General features: G+C 37.6%; 1 protein-coding gene across 1 annotated transcript in view; it reads left to right on the top strand.

Moving 5' to 3' along the window:
• Positions 1 to 16,374, top strand: part of APLF (aprataxin and PNKP like factor) — a 102,361-nt gene that overhangs the window by 60,670 nt on the left and 25,317 nt on the right. Inside the window, exon 7 of the mRNA XM_054586868.1 lies at positions 1,963 to 2,312. Coding sequence (XP_054442843.1) covers positions 1,963 to 2,312 — 350 coding nt within the window. The remainder of the gene's footprint in view (positions 1 to 1,962; positions 2,313 to 16,374) is intronic.

Below are 16,374 nucleotides of genomic sequence, written 5' to 3'. Positions count from 1 at the left end.
CTCAAGCTGGTGATCCTTTGATTCGCAGGCTGGCACTTAGTCCACTGAGCCACACCAGCCAGAGTGGGCTTTATAGGGAAACTTTTTTTTTGAAAAAAAATTAAATGGAATCATGGCACTATGTATATTATTCTTTTTTAATTATAGATTTCCCTTCCTTCCTCCCTTCCTTCATTCCGTACCTCTGCATACATTCTAATTTATTTATCTACTTCCCTACCTGTGCCCTTTTTTTCTTTTTTTCTATATTACGTGTGAAGAATGATGAGTGGGATTTTTTTCCTCTATTGCCCCCAGACTGTTCCCGAGGCCCAAAGCTGGGCACAAAATTGCTAAGCATTTCATGTTTGAAAGGAGCCTCGAGCAGCGAGAGCCAGGCCTTTCCCTGTGGGCTTATTGAAAGTATGAGAAGTGTTCAGTGGTCCACCTACAGGCTGTTGTATACAAAGGGAACCGAGAGACAAGAAGGTTTTAAGACTTGAGGGAGTGCTATATTTGTGGGGGAAAGTATTTTTCTCCCTTTTTCTAAAATCAAGAGAAGAGGAGTGCTCTAAGAGGATTACTTGTGGAGTTTAAAGATGCCAACAGGAGCAAGAGAGTGGCATTTAACTAAACACCTGCTTAGCCAGTGGATTTGCTGATGTACCTACCCCATTAATACCTGAATACACGAAAACAACAACAAAAAAACTTGTGAGAGTTGACCCAGTGGGAGACGGCTATGTGGGGAAGTGGGCCAGGATCGGCCCCTTCCCACCCCAGAGTTCAGTGTCTGGCATGTGTCGGCTGGGCCTACAGCAGAGGGCAGTGAGGTCGGGGAGTGGTTGAGCAGCTTGGGAGGAGAGAATATATCTTTTAGGGGAATGTGGAATACATTTCACCAGTCGAGGGTCATCTCCAAGAGGTATCCAAATGATTGATTTTCCTATAGATTATTTATTACTATACAAGAAACATGATAAGATTTAGGTTCCATTTATAAGGTATTTAGTCAGTCGAGATAGTATTTTAAAGTTATATACTGTGTTTCTTTTGAAAAAAGAAAAATATTAAAAGACAAGTAATGAGTCTAAAACAAGTCATGTTAATAATGTCTTCTCAAGAAATTATAGCTGTTAGGTGTTAAGTAAAATCAAAACCAGCTTTTTCCACACGGCAGCTGGTATACATGAGTTCTTAGTTATACATGGAGGTGAACATTCATGTGTATCTGCTCTGTTGTCATTACTTCCTACGAATGGTTCCCAGGGGGACTGGGGCATATCTGAGCAGGAAGTATTAGTGAGTAAGGAGGTCATTTTTAAGAGGACAAAACTAGGTTTACTCTTTGTGTTGGCAATAAGTACAAATTGAAAAGGTGCTAATGACAATATTAACGCAGTTCAAAACACCTCTGATTGGTTAAACTGAAACTTTTATTAAACCATGTTAAAGGAATCATGTTTATTTTCTGAGTTGGTCATAACACAGCTTCATGTGAATTTTTCTGTGAGAGAAGAGCAAGTTTATCAATCAGCTGTAGAAAAAACCATTATATTTAGATGGTAGAAAGAAAATATTGCAGTAATTTACAAGAAATTATAAGGACAGTGCATGTTAGAAGTATGACATTGTTGAACAGAAAATTTAAGAGATTAGTAGGTTTCTGGGTAAAGATTATATTCAAATGAAAGCAAATGTATGTGCTTATGTTTCATTTGCATTTTTGGTTATTTTTCACTGAATATTGGACAAGATTATAAAGGTTGATACAACTGAAAATTGTTTTTCTAATAACTATATTGTTTTAAAGTTATTAAACTAGAGGCATAGAATATGGTATTTTTAATTAAGGTAAATCTTGAAGTTTTAAAAATATACATATTGCATGAATCTTGTAGCTTCATGCTTTTTATGCTTAAATTTACATATTTCTTTTTAAAACAACATTCCATTTATTTTTTCTTCTGATTTGTTTTATAGCAAATGCCACAATCATTTTCTGCAATCACATTAAGTAACACAGATATGAATAATACAAAGACTTATGTGCAGAGAAATGAAATCCCCCTAGAGGAACTTGGTAAAGTTTCTGAACATAAAATCATCACTAAAGGAACACTAAATAAAGAAGGAATGAGCTGTTCTGAGAGTTGTTCGAGTGCCCAAGGCACGTCCTTCCATGGTGAGGGTCGAGGATCTCATCCTGAGAGCAGCTCTGGTCCTGCCAGCCCCGAAACTTTGCATGCAAAGGCAACTGATTCAGTTCTACAAGGTTCTGAAGAAAACAAGGTCAAGAGGACATCCTGCATGTATGGGGCAAACTGCTACAGGTAAAATGAAATTATAGGTAACATACAATTCCTTTATTTCAACAGCATGTAGCTGTGTAGATATATGTTATTGTGTATTAAAAGCCTAATAAAATACATTGGCCTAAAAGCTGGAGCTTTTTCATGTGTCTCCTTGGTTGGTACTTTCTCAGTATGCATTCCTGCAAATTCTGCAAATCCTGCTAGAGGTTTTTTAGTATTCACTGTTTCACATGCTGATTAATGCAAGGATCTGAACTGGGGAATCCAGACTTGAAAACTGAATCACTCAGACCCAACTACCTGCTTATTTAGTGTCTTATTTAGATATTAGAAAGATAACTTCATAAATAGCTGTCACATACATTATAACTATCGATAAAATTTTAGGTCGTGTTTAGGTGTCTTATTATACTTATGCATTTTCCCCTATATTTTTTTAACAGTACTTTTAAATCATCATGATGCATTTTTAAACAGCTGAATATATATTTCCTGGCTCTATTTGTTACGTCTATACTTACTTCACTTGAGTACATTGTGGTATATTTTCTAATTTCATTATTTTGTAAATTCAAATTATTTCCCTTTAGTTTTAGGCTATAGTTTTACCTATAATGTTTATACTAGACTGTTTATAATTATACAGTCCTATTTCAGAAGTATTTCTTTGCTATTCCAACTTGTGAAGCCAAATATTTTACCAGTACATTCCAGTAGAGTTTGTTGTCTTCTATGAAAGAGTGTATCTATACCATATATTCTGTTAACTTCACATTCATATTATCTCTCTTTAAAATGCCTTGCCATTTCAGCACTTGAATAACAATATTTTTCCATTTCAACAGTTAGAATTTATTCACAATTTTTTTCACTTTAAAATGACCTTAGTTCCACATGTGGAACGTAATTTGTAAACGTAGAGAAGTATATAAACCTTCTATGAGTTTAGAGTTTTGAAAAATCCCAGTTGATATTTGGATTTGTTCACTAGGGCTGCCATAACAAAATACCACACACGGGGTGGCTTAAACAACAGAAATTTATTATTTCATGATTCTGGAGACTGAAAGTCCAAGATCGCAATGTTGTCAGGTTTAATTTCTCGTGAGCCCTTTCTTTATGGCTTGCAGGTGGCCTCCTTTTCATGGTGACCTTACATGGCCTTTTATCTGTACGTGCACATCTGGCACCTCTTCCTCATCTCATAAGAACCAGTCATATTGGGTTAAGGCCTTGCCCTTATGACATTATTTACTGTGAATTATCTCTTTAAAGGCCCTGTTTCCAAATATAGTCATATTGGGTGTTAGGGCTTCAACATACGAATTTGGGGCTTGGGAGGGGGACACAATTCAATACATAACAGTGTTCAACACTGGCATTTTTCTTTGTTAAAGGTGATTGAATGCTTTATCAAGATCCTAATAAATTCATTTATATTTGATGATGATACATGCTACTTTAAGTCAGTCATAGCTTATGAAGTTGTTTTAATTTTTCAATAATTTTGATATGCATGGTTAATACCTAAGAAATATTATCACTGAAATCTTGAAAACAATGTATATATTTGTAACAAAGGGGAGAAAATAATATATATTGAGGTCTTGTCATATGTGTATGTCATAATCATTTAAATGTGTCTCTTCAGCCTTAGTGCCATTGCCGTACTTCATGCCATAGTCTCTCTGGGACAAGTGAATAATCTCCTAAGTCTATACTTTCCCTCAGATTCATACCCCTCATTGTTTCCTGAGTGATCTGGCTAAGAAAATAACAACAAAAATAAAAATGAAGAGGAGAGAGAAAAAAATCTGACAGTATTTACCTTCCTATACAGAATCTTTTAGCAGCTGAAGTCCAGGTTTCTTAGGGTAGTCTAGATGGCTTCCCACTAATTCTTTGGATGCACCATACTGTTCTATGTCCTTTAGACACAGTGTTCCCTTTTTCTTGCTCCTGTCCTGCTTAAAGATCTTGCTTACATTCAACTCCTTTCTTTGACATGCCCATTCTTTCCCAAATTGCTCATCCCCTATTCTATGCAACATTTTTCCTCATGCAATTTCTACTGTTTGGCATTAGAACTAATATTTAACATCCAATTATTGATTTCTAATTATTTATTTACATGTTTCATCTCTCTTTGTAGAAAATTATTCCTTAAGGTAGTCTTTTTTAATACTTTGATATGTTGCTATTGCCTCCCAAATCTATATCTCCAACACAGATTTTTGTACTGAATTTTAGATCCACATGTTCACCACAATATCCATTTCAAATTCAACAAGTCTAAAACAGTTCCCTCTTATTTCAATCCTTTGTGAAACAAAATAACAATAAAATAGCAACTGTTGCTTCCAAAGCAAATATATTTTGAAATTTTTTTCTCATTTAGTTTTTCTGCTTAATAGCATATAAGGATCTGGTTTTAAAATTAGTAAACTGGTTTTAACATTTGGGCAGAAGTTGTGTCTGTCATTAACATGTGAGAAATGTATACCTTAATTTAAATTTGTAGCTTTTATCTATATAGGGCCATATCAGTTATTTGAGTTAATAGTGTATACAATAAGGTTTTCACTCTGGTAAAGGCAAAGTATCTTGTTGAAGACCAGACCTCCCACTGGGAACAACTAGGAAAGCTGACCATTCATGTTTGTAAACATCAGAGGCAGCCACTTGGAGGCTTCTCTTCTTGTGACAGTTGCCAGTTTTTGTAACTTCAAGTTGTGGGCTGAGAAGCCAACCCGAGTTTTGGCACTCTCATGGGACTTAGGCAACAAAAATGCAGGTCAGTGTTTGCCAAGCAGGAGGATCTCTGTATGGAAGCATGGACAGTCAGGGTGGAAAATATAAATGTAAATATAAATGAATATTGACTATGTAAAGCAATAATAAATTTTGTGTTTTATAAAATATATGTGAAATTAAAGTATATGAAAATCTGCCCTCGCCACTGTTCTCGGTTGGAGCATCATCCTGTGGACCAGAGGGTCACAGGTTAGGTTCCCGGTCAGGGCACATGCCTAGCTTGTGGGTTTGGTCCTCGGCTGTGACGCATGTGAGAGGCAACTGAGCAATATTTCTCTCACATCTGTATTTCCCTTTCTCTCTCCCTCCCTCCCCTCCTCTCTAAAATCAATAAGCATTTCCTTGGTCGAGGATTTTACACACACACACACACACACACACACACACACACACACACACATATACACACACATATACATATACATATATAGAGAGAGAAATAGCACAGAAGTGTTGGGTGTTAAAGCAAGTAAAATTTGACTACATACATTATAGAATTGGAAACATACACCATTTGTCATTTTGTGACTGGCTTGTTTCACTTAGAATAATACCCTTAAGGTTTATCCAGCTTGCAGCATGTGTCAGGATTTCCTGTCTTTTTAAAGCTCAGTAATATTCCACTGTATGTATAGGTCACATTTTGTTTACCCATTTATCTGTCAATGGACACTTGGGTTTCTTCCATCTCTTGGCTATTGAGAAAAATGCTACTATAAACATGGGTGTGCAAATAACTTTTTGAGATCTTGCTTTCATTCTTTTGGATATTTATGTAGAAGTAAAATTGCTGGATAATATGGTATTTCTATTTTTAATACTTTGAGGAGCCGCCACAACATTTTCCAATAGCAGCTGTACCATTTCACATTTCTGACAACATGCACAGTTTCCAATTTCTCCACATCCTTATCAACACTTGTCATTTTCTATTTGTTTGTTTGTTTGTTTATTTTTTAGTAGTAGCCATCTATCCTTATGGGTGTGAGATATAATATATTATTATGTTTAATTTGCATTTCTTTAATAGTGATGTTGAGATTTTTTTTCACATGATGATTGGCCATTTATATATTTCCTTTGGAGAAATGCCATTTCAAGTTCTATTTCCATTCTTGAATTGGGTTATTTATTTGTTGTTGGTCACTGAGAGGATTTCTTTATATATTCTAAATATTAACCCATTATTAGATACATGACTCGTAAATATTTTCTCCCAATTTTGAAGATTGCCTTTTACTCTGTTAATTTCTGTCCTTAGATGCACAGGAAATTTTATCTATTTTCCTTTTGTTGTCTTTTCATTGGCAAGAAGAAATCTTTGCCAATTCCAGTGTCGTAAAGTCCCCCTCACCCCCATTTTCCTCTAAGAATTTTATATTTTAGGTCTTAGGTTTAGGTTTTTGATCCTTGTTAATTTTGTATATAGTAAAAAGGGCTCCAGTTCTATTATTTTGCATGTGAATGCCCAGCTTTCCAAACATCATTTACTGAAAAACTTATATTTCCCCTATTGAATGGTTTTGACACAATTGTTGAAAATAATTTAACCATATTGGCAAAGGTTTATTTCTGGGCTCTCTGTTCCCTTTCATTTGTCTATAATCCTGTCTTTATGTAGTATGACTATTTTGATAATTGTAGTTTTGTAATAAATTTTGAAATCAGCAAATGTGGGACCTCCAACTTTGTTGTTCTTTTTCAAGATTGTTTTGGCTATTTGGGGTCCCTTGAGATTCCATATGAATTCCTCCAAAATATGCCATTAGGATTTTGATAGGGAATGAATTATAGCTGTAGATTTCTTTGGGTAATGTTGACATCTTAACAATATTAAGTCTTCTATTCCATAACCATGGGATGTCTTTACATTTATTTGTGTCTTCTTTAATAGAAATTAAACCAGCATATGAGTCTTTCACCTCTTTAAGTTTATTTGTAAATATTTTTATTTTTTAGAAGTATTTTTATTTATATATTTTTAAAGATTTTATTTATTTATTTTTAGAGAAAGGGAGGGAGAAAGAGAGGGAGAGAAACATCAATGCGTGGTTGCCTCTTGTACAACCCAACTAGAGACCTGGCCCGCAACCCAGGCATGTGCCCTGACTGGGAATCGAACCAGTGACCCTGGGTCTTTGGTTCACAGGCTGGTGCTCAATCCACTGTGCCACACCAGCCAGGGCTTTATTTTTATTTTTTAATGTTTTATGGTTTATGCTATTACAGTTATTCCATTTTCCCCCATTGTCTCCTTCACCCAGCCCTCCCCCAATTTCCATAGTCATTCCCCACACTGTTGTCCATGTCCATGGGTCCTTCACGTATATTCTTTGACCAATCCCTTCACTTTCTTTCAGTCAGTCCTCACCTCCCCACTTTTACAGCTTTCCATCTATTCCATGATTCCATGCCTCTGGCTCTGTTTTTGCCTATTAGTTTATTTTGTTCAGTAGATTAGTCTTATAAATGAGATCTATGACATTTGTCTTTCACCGACTGACTTATTTCACTTAGCATAATAGTCCCCAGTTCCATGCATGCTGTCGCAAAAGGCAGGAATTCTCTTTTTTTCTACCGCATAGCATTCCATTGTGTAAATACCGCTTTTTTTTATCTACTCATCTACTGATGGGCACTTAGGCTGTTTCCAGCACTTGGCTATTAGTGCTCTATGAACATAGGGGTGCATAAATTCTTTTGAATTGCTGTTTTGGGGTTCTTGGGGTATATTCCCAGCAGTGGAATTGCTGGGTCAAAAGGCATTTCCATTTTTTAAAAATTTTTTGAGGAAACTCCATGCTGTTTTCCACAGTGGTTGTACCAGTCTGCATTCCCACCAACAGTGCATTAGGATTCCCTTTTCTGTACATCCTCTCCAGCACTTGATGTTTGTTGATTCATTAATAATAGCCACTTTGGCAGGCGCGAAGTGGTATCTCATTGTGGTTTTAATTTGCATCTCTCTAATGGCTAGAGATATTGAACATCTTTTCATATGTCTTTGGGCCATCTATATGTCCTTGAAGAACGATCTGTTCAGGTCATTTGCCCATTTTTAATTAGATTGTTTGTCTTCCTGCTATTGAGTCATAGGAGTTCTTTTTAAAATTTGGAGATTAAACCCTTGTCTGACATATCATTGGCAAATATGTTACCCATACAGTCGGTTCCCTTTTCATTATGATGCTGGTTTCTTTGGCTGTGCAGAAGCCTTTTAATTTGATGTAGTCCCATTTGGTTTTTTTCCCTTTATTTCTCTTGCCTTAGGAGATATATTGACAAAAATATTGCTACATGAGATATCTGAAATTTTACTGCCTGTGATTTTCACTAGGATTCTTATGGTATCATTACTTAAGTCTTTTATCCATTTTGAGTTTATTCTGGTGTATGGAGTAAGTTGGTGGTCTGGGTTTTTGTGTTTGTTTGTTTGTTTTTGCATGTACTAGTCCAAGTCTCCCAACCCCATATATTGAAGAGACTGTCTTTACTCCATTGTATGCTCCTTCCCCCTTTATCAAATATCAATTGACCATAAAGACATGGGTTTCTTTCTATTCTATTCCATTGGTCTATGGATCTGTTCTTAATGCCAGCACCAGGCGATTTTATTACAGTGACCTTGTAGTATAGTTTGATTATCAAGTATTGTGGTCCCTCCAACTTCGTTCTTTTCCAAGATTGCTGAGGTTATTTGGGATCTTTTTTGGTTCCATACAAATTTTTGGAATGTTTGTTCTAGATCTGTGAAATACGCCATTGGTATTTTAATAGGAATTGCATTGAATCTATAGATTACTTAGGGTCGTATGGACATTTTAATGATGTTAATTACTATTCCATGAACATAGTGTGTGCTTCCATTTATTTGTATCTTCCTCAATTTCTTCCTTCAGTGTTTTATAGTTTTCCAAGTACAGGTCTTTTACCTCCTTGGTTAAATTTATTCCTAGGCACTTTTTGTTATTGTTGCTGTTCCTATAGTAAATGGGATTTCTTTTTTAGTTTCTCTTTCTGCTAGTTCATTGTTGGTGTATAAAAATGCCATCAATTTCTGAATATTGACATTGTATCCCACTACTGGATTCATTTATTAGGTCAAGTAGTTATTTGGTAGAGCCTATAGGGTTTCCTGTGTACACTATAATGTCATCTGTGAATAATGAATGACATTTTTACTCCCTCCTTTCCAACTGGATGCCTTTTATTTCTTATTCTTGTCTGATTGCTGTGGCTAGGACTTCTAGTACTACATTGAATAAGAATGGTAAAGGTGGACACTCTTGTCATGTTCCTGATCTTAAAAGAAACACTTTTAGTTTTTGCCCATTGAGTATGATGTTGGCAGTAAGTTTTTCATATATGGCCTTTATTATGTTGAGGTATGCTCCTTCTTACCACTTTGCTGAGTGTTTTAATCATAAATGGGTGCTAGATTTTATCAGATTCTTTTTCTGCATCTGTTCATATGATCATGTGATTTTGTCTTTCATTTTGTTTATGTGATATATCACATTTATTGATTTGCAAATATTATCCTATCCTTGCATCCCTGAAATAAATCCCACTTGATCATGGTGTGTGATCTTTTTAATGTATTGCTGGATCTGATTTGCTAGTATCTTGTTGAGGATTTTATGTTCATCAGAGATACTGGCCTGTAATTTTCTTTTTTGTATGTGTCTTCACCTGGTCTTGGGGTTACTGGCCTGGAAAAAGGAGTTTGGGATTCTTCTCTCTTCTTGAATTTTTTGGCATAGTTTGAGAAGGATAGGTGTTAGTGCTTTGAATAGTTGGTAAAATTTGCCTGTGAAGCCATCTGGTCCATGGCTTTTGTGTGCTGGGAGTGTTTTGAATACTGCTTCAATTTCGCCAGTGGTTATTGGTCTATTCAGGTTTTCTGCTTCTTCCTGATTCAGTTTTGGAAGATTGTATCTTTCTAGAAATATCCATTTCACCGAGGTTGTCCAATTTCTTGGTGAACGAGGTCTGTCTGTGAAAAGTCCAGCCATTGTTATATAATAAGAGCAGTTTGCGTGACATTGATATAACCCAGCAGCCAAGAAGAATGGACTGGAATGTGCCTGCGTATACAATGATGACTTCACTGTACTAGTCAGTGGGAGCAGTAGACACTGTTGAGCGAGCATGTGTACTGTATGGCCAACACATTCAAAACGACTGAGCTTTTCAAGTAGACCAATGAATATGCATCATATTTTGCAGTAAGTTTGAACATTCCTCCACAGACACTATTCAGATGATTCAGAAGGCTTTCTGGGTATGATGCAATGAGTGCAGCACAAATAAAAGTGACACAAATACTTCAAAGATGGTCAAAAATCTGTTGAAAGTGATCTACCTTCTGGAAGACCTGCAAAAAGCAGGACACCTGAGAGTGTTGAACATGTATGGGCTGCAATCAACAAAGTTCGGTGACAGACAATGAGAGAACTAGAAGTTGATCCAGGGATTCCGTAAACTACTGTGTTCGAGATTTTGACAGAGGATCTTTGCATGAAATGTGTCATGGCAGAATTTGTTCCACAGCTTCTACTACCAGAGCAGAATGAACATTGTGCTGCAGTTGCTAATGACTTGATTCAAACCATTATCAGTGAACCAGATTTCCTCAGGAAGGTCATAACCTGAGATGAATCGTGGGTCTACAGCTATGATCCAGAAATGAAGGCCTAGTCATGCAATGGAAGCTGCCTGATTCTCCACACCTGAAGAACGCACAGCAAAGCTGCAACAAGATCAAGACCATGTTAACTGTGTGTTTTGATTGAGAAGGTATTGTCCATCATGAGTACACCCCTCCAGGCCAAACAATTAATAAAGAGTACTACTACCTCAATGTTCTTTGTCAGTTGAGAGATGCAATACAAAGAAAATGGCCACAGGTAAGGGCAGCTTCATCACGACAACACACCCACTCATGCATTCTGTCGCATGCAGAGTTGGCAAAATGTCAAATCATCCAGATGACTCAACACCCACCTCCCCGGCCCCGCCGACAGCCCATAAGTTGTGTCCTGTGAATTCTGGCTTTTCCCAAAACTGAATTACCTTTGAGAAGGTGATTTCAGACTGTTGGTGAGATTCAGGAAAATATGACGAGACAGCTGATGGTGATTCCAACAAAGGGTTTTGCAGAGTGTTTTGAACAATGGAAGAGACACTGGGAGAACTGTGTGAGGTCCCAAGGTGCCTACTTTGAAGGGGACTGAGGCATCACTGTCCCATATGCAACGTTTCTTGTATCTTCTTCAATAAATGTCTCTTTTTCATATTACATGGCCAGATATCATTTGGACAGACCTTGTATAGTTGTTCACAGTAATTTCTTACAGTCCTTTGTATTTCTGTGGTATCAATTGTTACTTCTACTCTTTCATTTCTGATTTTATTTATTTGGGTCTTCTTTCTTTTTTTTCTTGATGAACCTGGTTAAGGGTTTGTCAGTTTTGTCTGTCTTTTCAAAGAACCAGCTCCTGGATTTATTGATCCTTTGGATTGCTTTTTTAGTCTCTATGTCATTTAGTCCTTCTCTGATCTTGGTTATTTCCTTCCTTCTGTTCACTCTGGGCTTTGTTGTTTTCCTTTAGTTCTTTTAAATGTAGGGTTAGGTTGTTTTCTTCTTTTGTTTCGTTTTGTTTGAGATTTTTCTATCTTCTTTAAGTAGGCCTGTATTGCTATAAACTTCCCTCTCAGAGCTGTCTTCACTGTGTCTCATAGGTTTTGGGCTGTTGTGTGTTCATTTTCTATTTTTTCCAGGTACTTTTTGATTTCTTCCTTAATCTCATTGTTAATCCATTCATTATTTAGTAACATGTTATTCAGCCTTCATGTTTTTTAATCTTTTTTACTTCTTTTCTTGAGGTTGGTTTCTAGTTTCAAGTCATTGTGGTCCAAGAAGATGCTTAATATAATTTGTTTTCTTTAATTTGTTAAGGCTTGTTTTGTGTCCTACCATGTGGCCTATCTTTGAAAATGTTCCATATGCATTTGAGAAGAATGTATATGTTGCTTCTTTGGGGTGAAATGTCCTGTAAATATCAATTAAGTCCATTTGATCTAGTGTGTCATATAATGCCACTATATCCTTGTTGATTTTCTGTCTGGAAGATCTGTCCCTTATTGACAATGGGGAGTTAAAACCCTCTACAATGACGGTATTGCTTTCAGTCTCCTTCTTAGAGTCCTCCAATATTTTCCTTATATATTTAGGTGCTTCTATATTGAGTGCATATACATTTACATGGGTTGTATCCTCTTGTTGAACTGCTCCCTTAAATATCGTGTAGTGACCTATTTTTGTCTCTTATTATGGGCTTAGTTTTGAAGTCAATTTTGTCTGATATAAGTATTGCTACCTCAGCTTCTTTTTATGTCCATTTGCATAGAATATTTTTTTTCCATCCCTTCACTTACAGCCTGTGCAAATTTTTTCTTCTGAGGTGGGTCTCTTGTAGACAGCATATTTGCCGGTAATGTTTTCTTATCCATTCAGCTACCCTATGTCTTTTGATTGGAACATTTAATCCATTTACATTTAAGGTTAATATTGATAGGTGCTTATTCATTGCCATTTTTTTTTTGCCTTTGTGTCTGTGTTCTTCTCTCTATATTTTTCTTTTTTAAAGATTTTATTTATTTTTAGAGAAGGGAAGGGAGGGAGAAAGAAAGGGAGAGAAACATCAATATGTGGTTTCATCTCACACGCCCCCTACTGGGGACCTGGCCTGCAACCCAGGCATGTGCCCTACACTGGAAATCGAATCGGTGACCCTTTGATTCGCAGGTCCGCACTCAATCCACTGGGCCACACCAGCTAGGGCTATATATTTCTTTTTCTTAAAGCAGTCCCTTTAGCATCTCTTACAATGCTGGTTTGGTAGAAATGTATTCCTTTAGCCTTTCTTTATCTGGGAAACTCCTTACTTTGCCTTCCATTTTAAATGAGAGCCTTGCTGGACAGAGTATTCTTGGTTGCAGATCTTTGCTTTGCATTACTTGGAATATTTCATGCCAGTCCTTTCTGGCCTGTAGTGTTTCTGTTGAAATATCAACTGATAGCCTTATTGGAGCTCCTTTGTAAGTAACTAGCTGTTTCTGTATTGCCATCTTTAAGATTCTCTCTTTGTCTTTAAATTTTGCCATTTTAATTGTTATATGTCTTGGTGTGGGCATCTTTGGGTTCTTCTTGATTGGGACTGTCTCCTTCACCAAATTAGGGAAGTTTTATGTCACTATTTCTTCAAACAGGCTATCTCTGGCTCCCTTTCTTCTTCTTCTGGTATCCCTATGATGCACATTGTCCCTAAGCTCCTTTAAACTGTCCTCGTTCTTCTTGAGTCTTCTTTCAGTTTGTTGCTCTGACTGGCTGTTTTTCTCTTATCCTTTCTTACAACTCTGACTTGATCTTCTGCTCTGTCCCTAGCCTGTTAGTTCCTTCTAGTGTAGTCTTTATTTCAGGTATTGCATTCTTCATTTCCAACTGGTTCTTACTCAGAGTTTCTATGTCCTTTTTCATACTGATGTAGTCTCCACTGAGTTCCTTGTAATTCTAAGTTCCTTGATCATTCTTCTAACCATTGCTTTGAACTCTATGATAAATTGCTTGCCTCGATTTCATTTAGCACTTTTTCTGGAGACTCCTCCTTTTGTTTGGGGGTTGTTTCTTTGTCTCTCCATTTTAGTTGTCTCTTTGTGTTTTCTTCCATGTATTATATTGATCTGCTTTGATTTTTGGTCTTGTGGAGTGGCCTTGTGTGTTAGGAGTCCTGTGGGACCCTGTGGTACAGACTGCTTGATTTTCTGAACTGGTTGTTCTAGGAATGTCCTTTGTATGGGTTATATTGACTCTCCTGTTGTATTTGGGTCATGATTGTTATTGGCTTGTTTGCTGTTGGGAATTCCCTCCGCTGACTGACTAAGAGGCTCAACACCACCATCTCTTGCACACTGTTGTATAGGTGCTGGCAGAACAAAGTGAAAAAAACACAAAGACAAGCAACCTTCCCCAGCCATAACAGCAATATCAATGACAAGAGAGCAAAGAATAATTAAAGCAGAAAGAGAAACAGAATAGTAGAAAAAGGGGGAAAAGAAAAAGAATATGAGAAGACCTAAGGAAAGAAATGTGATAATGAGAAGAGAACACAGACAAGACCTGATACTAGTAATGCATTCAAAAGGTAAAAGAGGAAAAAGGAACACAGAAAAAGGAACAAAATTAATAAAAGGAGAGAAGGGCACAATGGAATAATCAAAGATAAGAATAAATTAGGAGATATGAAAGAAAAATTAGAGCACCAGAAATAAAAACAAGAAAAAATAGATAAAAAATAATAAAAAGGCTATGAAAAAGAAAAGATAGTGAAAATAATGAAAAAAGAACCAATTGGTTTTGTTTCAGCAGAGTTTAGTGCTTGCCTGCTGGTTTCTCCCTTTACAGCTCTCCTGGATACAGCTCTTAATGTCTGAGTCTGGTATCAGTCAATGTCAGATGCTGTCCACATCTGGTCCTCTGCAGCCATTTCAAAACTACAAGTGATCCACAGTTTGTGGCTGATTCTTCAAGGCCTGGATCCTGGCAGGGTGGACCTAGCTGCTCTGCAAAGCTGGCTTTTATCTGCACTGGTTCCAGGGGTGTGTCAGCAAATGTCCCAAGTCAGCACAGGAGCCACCTCTGTCTGTCTCTGCCTCTGGCCTGCTGTCAACCTTAGATTAGTTGCAATCCCAACGGTTTCTGAGGGCTTCTGGTAGAAACAGGATCTTTGATTCCTGGATCTCCTGTGGCGGGTGTCTGTCAGACTTCAGGGAAGATAGTGGGTGTGTTGTGTTCCCCCTCCATTGAACCACTAGTCTGAATCTTTCTGGGGTTATTTCCCTGTACTCTGCAGGGCAGGACCCCTAGTAGACCTCCAAAGCCCAGATTTTGGGTCTGCTGGGTGGTAGGACAGTGTTTCTGTGGCTCTCTCATGAGGGGAAGCACCAGTTTGTTTCCCAGGAAGGTGTATGGATTGGCTGTGCCCTACAGCCAGTCTCTGATGACCCTGAGTCTGTTTAGGTTGCTGCCTCCTGAGCAAGGGTTAAGATGCAGAATGGGAGAAAAGGAAGAACCAAGACACAGCCAAACTGAAAAAACAAGAAGAAAGGTAGAGGGTGGAGCAAGTAGGACTTCAGAGGGTGTGGCAAGTGGAATTCCAGAGGGTGGAGGTGAGGTGTCCCACTGGGTAAGGTAATTGATTTTGCTCTTGGGGGGGGGGGGGGGGGGTGCCTAGCTCTTCTCAAGAAAGATGGCTGCTGTGAAGCCCAGGGATATCCCACCCCCAAAATCCCATAGCTGCTCCCCCAAGTCTCTCCCCAGTGCCTCCCACTCCACCTCTCCTTACATGAATCCGCACCACCCTCCCTTCACTGGGGTGCAAGGTGAGTAGCTGAACACACAAAACCTGTGCTTTGCCCCTCTAAGGAAGAAAGAAAAGATGGTGGATTTGTCTCCAGTGGTTTTCATCTCTCCCCAGCAGAGAGAGCCCTCACAGTCTTTCTCTGCTTTATGCTACATGGTGGGCCAGTCTCAGCACTGGTTCTCTTTGCCTGGGAGACTGGGCTGTGGTCCTGACTTTGCTCTTCTCAGGGGGAAGCTCCCACAGCCACGCCACCGCCCCAGCCTGCCACCCGCGTGTGCAGGGCCAGCCCCTTTAAGATGTCCCTGCCCTTCCTACCAGTCTAGGGGTTACTCTTTGGCTGTTTTTCGTTAAAAGTCTCCTTTTCAGGTAGCCTTCGGCTTAACTTAGGTGATTGTTATCCTTTCTGATTTTACTTCTAGTCTGTTTGTGGGAGGCAGTGTGCAGTATGTTCTCCTACTCCACTGCCATCTTCCCAGATTCTCCTAAATGTTTTATTTTTTCAATGTTATTATAAATGAGATATTTAAAAAAAAATTTCTTTTGGGATCATTTATTATGAGTATATAGAAACAGAAGTGATTTTTAAATTTCTTTATTCTGCAACTTTGCTGAATTAATGTATTCTAACTTTTTTATGGAATCTTTTGAGTTTTCTTCATATATAGAAAATGCATAGACATGCACACCAAAGGTATAATATTTATGGCTATACTTATAAAAACCAATGACTTGAATGAACCCAAAGGTCTATGAATAGTAAAATGGACAAATAAATTGTAGCAGCTTCATATAATTGAATGTTACACAGTAATGAAAGTGTACTACATGTCACAATATAATCA

This window comes from Pteronotus mesoamericanus, unplaced genomic scaffold (genome assembly GCF_021234165.1).
Source record: "Pteronotus mesoamericanus isolate MK-2021 breed Mesoamerican mustached bat unplaced genomic scaffold, CSHL_Meso_final contig_98, whole genome shotgun sequence".
In the NCBI taxonomy this organism is placed as follows: Eukaryota; Metazoa; Chordata; class Mammalia; order Chiroptera; family Mormoopidae; genus Pteronotus; species Pteronotus mesoamericanus.
The sequence above is the reverse complement of the archived record's forward strand: the minus strand, read 5'-3'. Positions and strand labels throughout refer to the sequence as shown.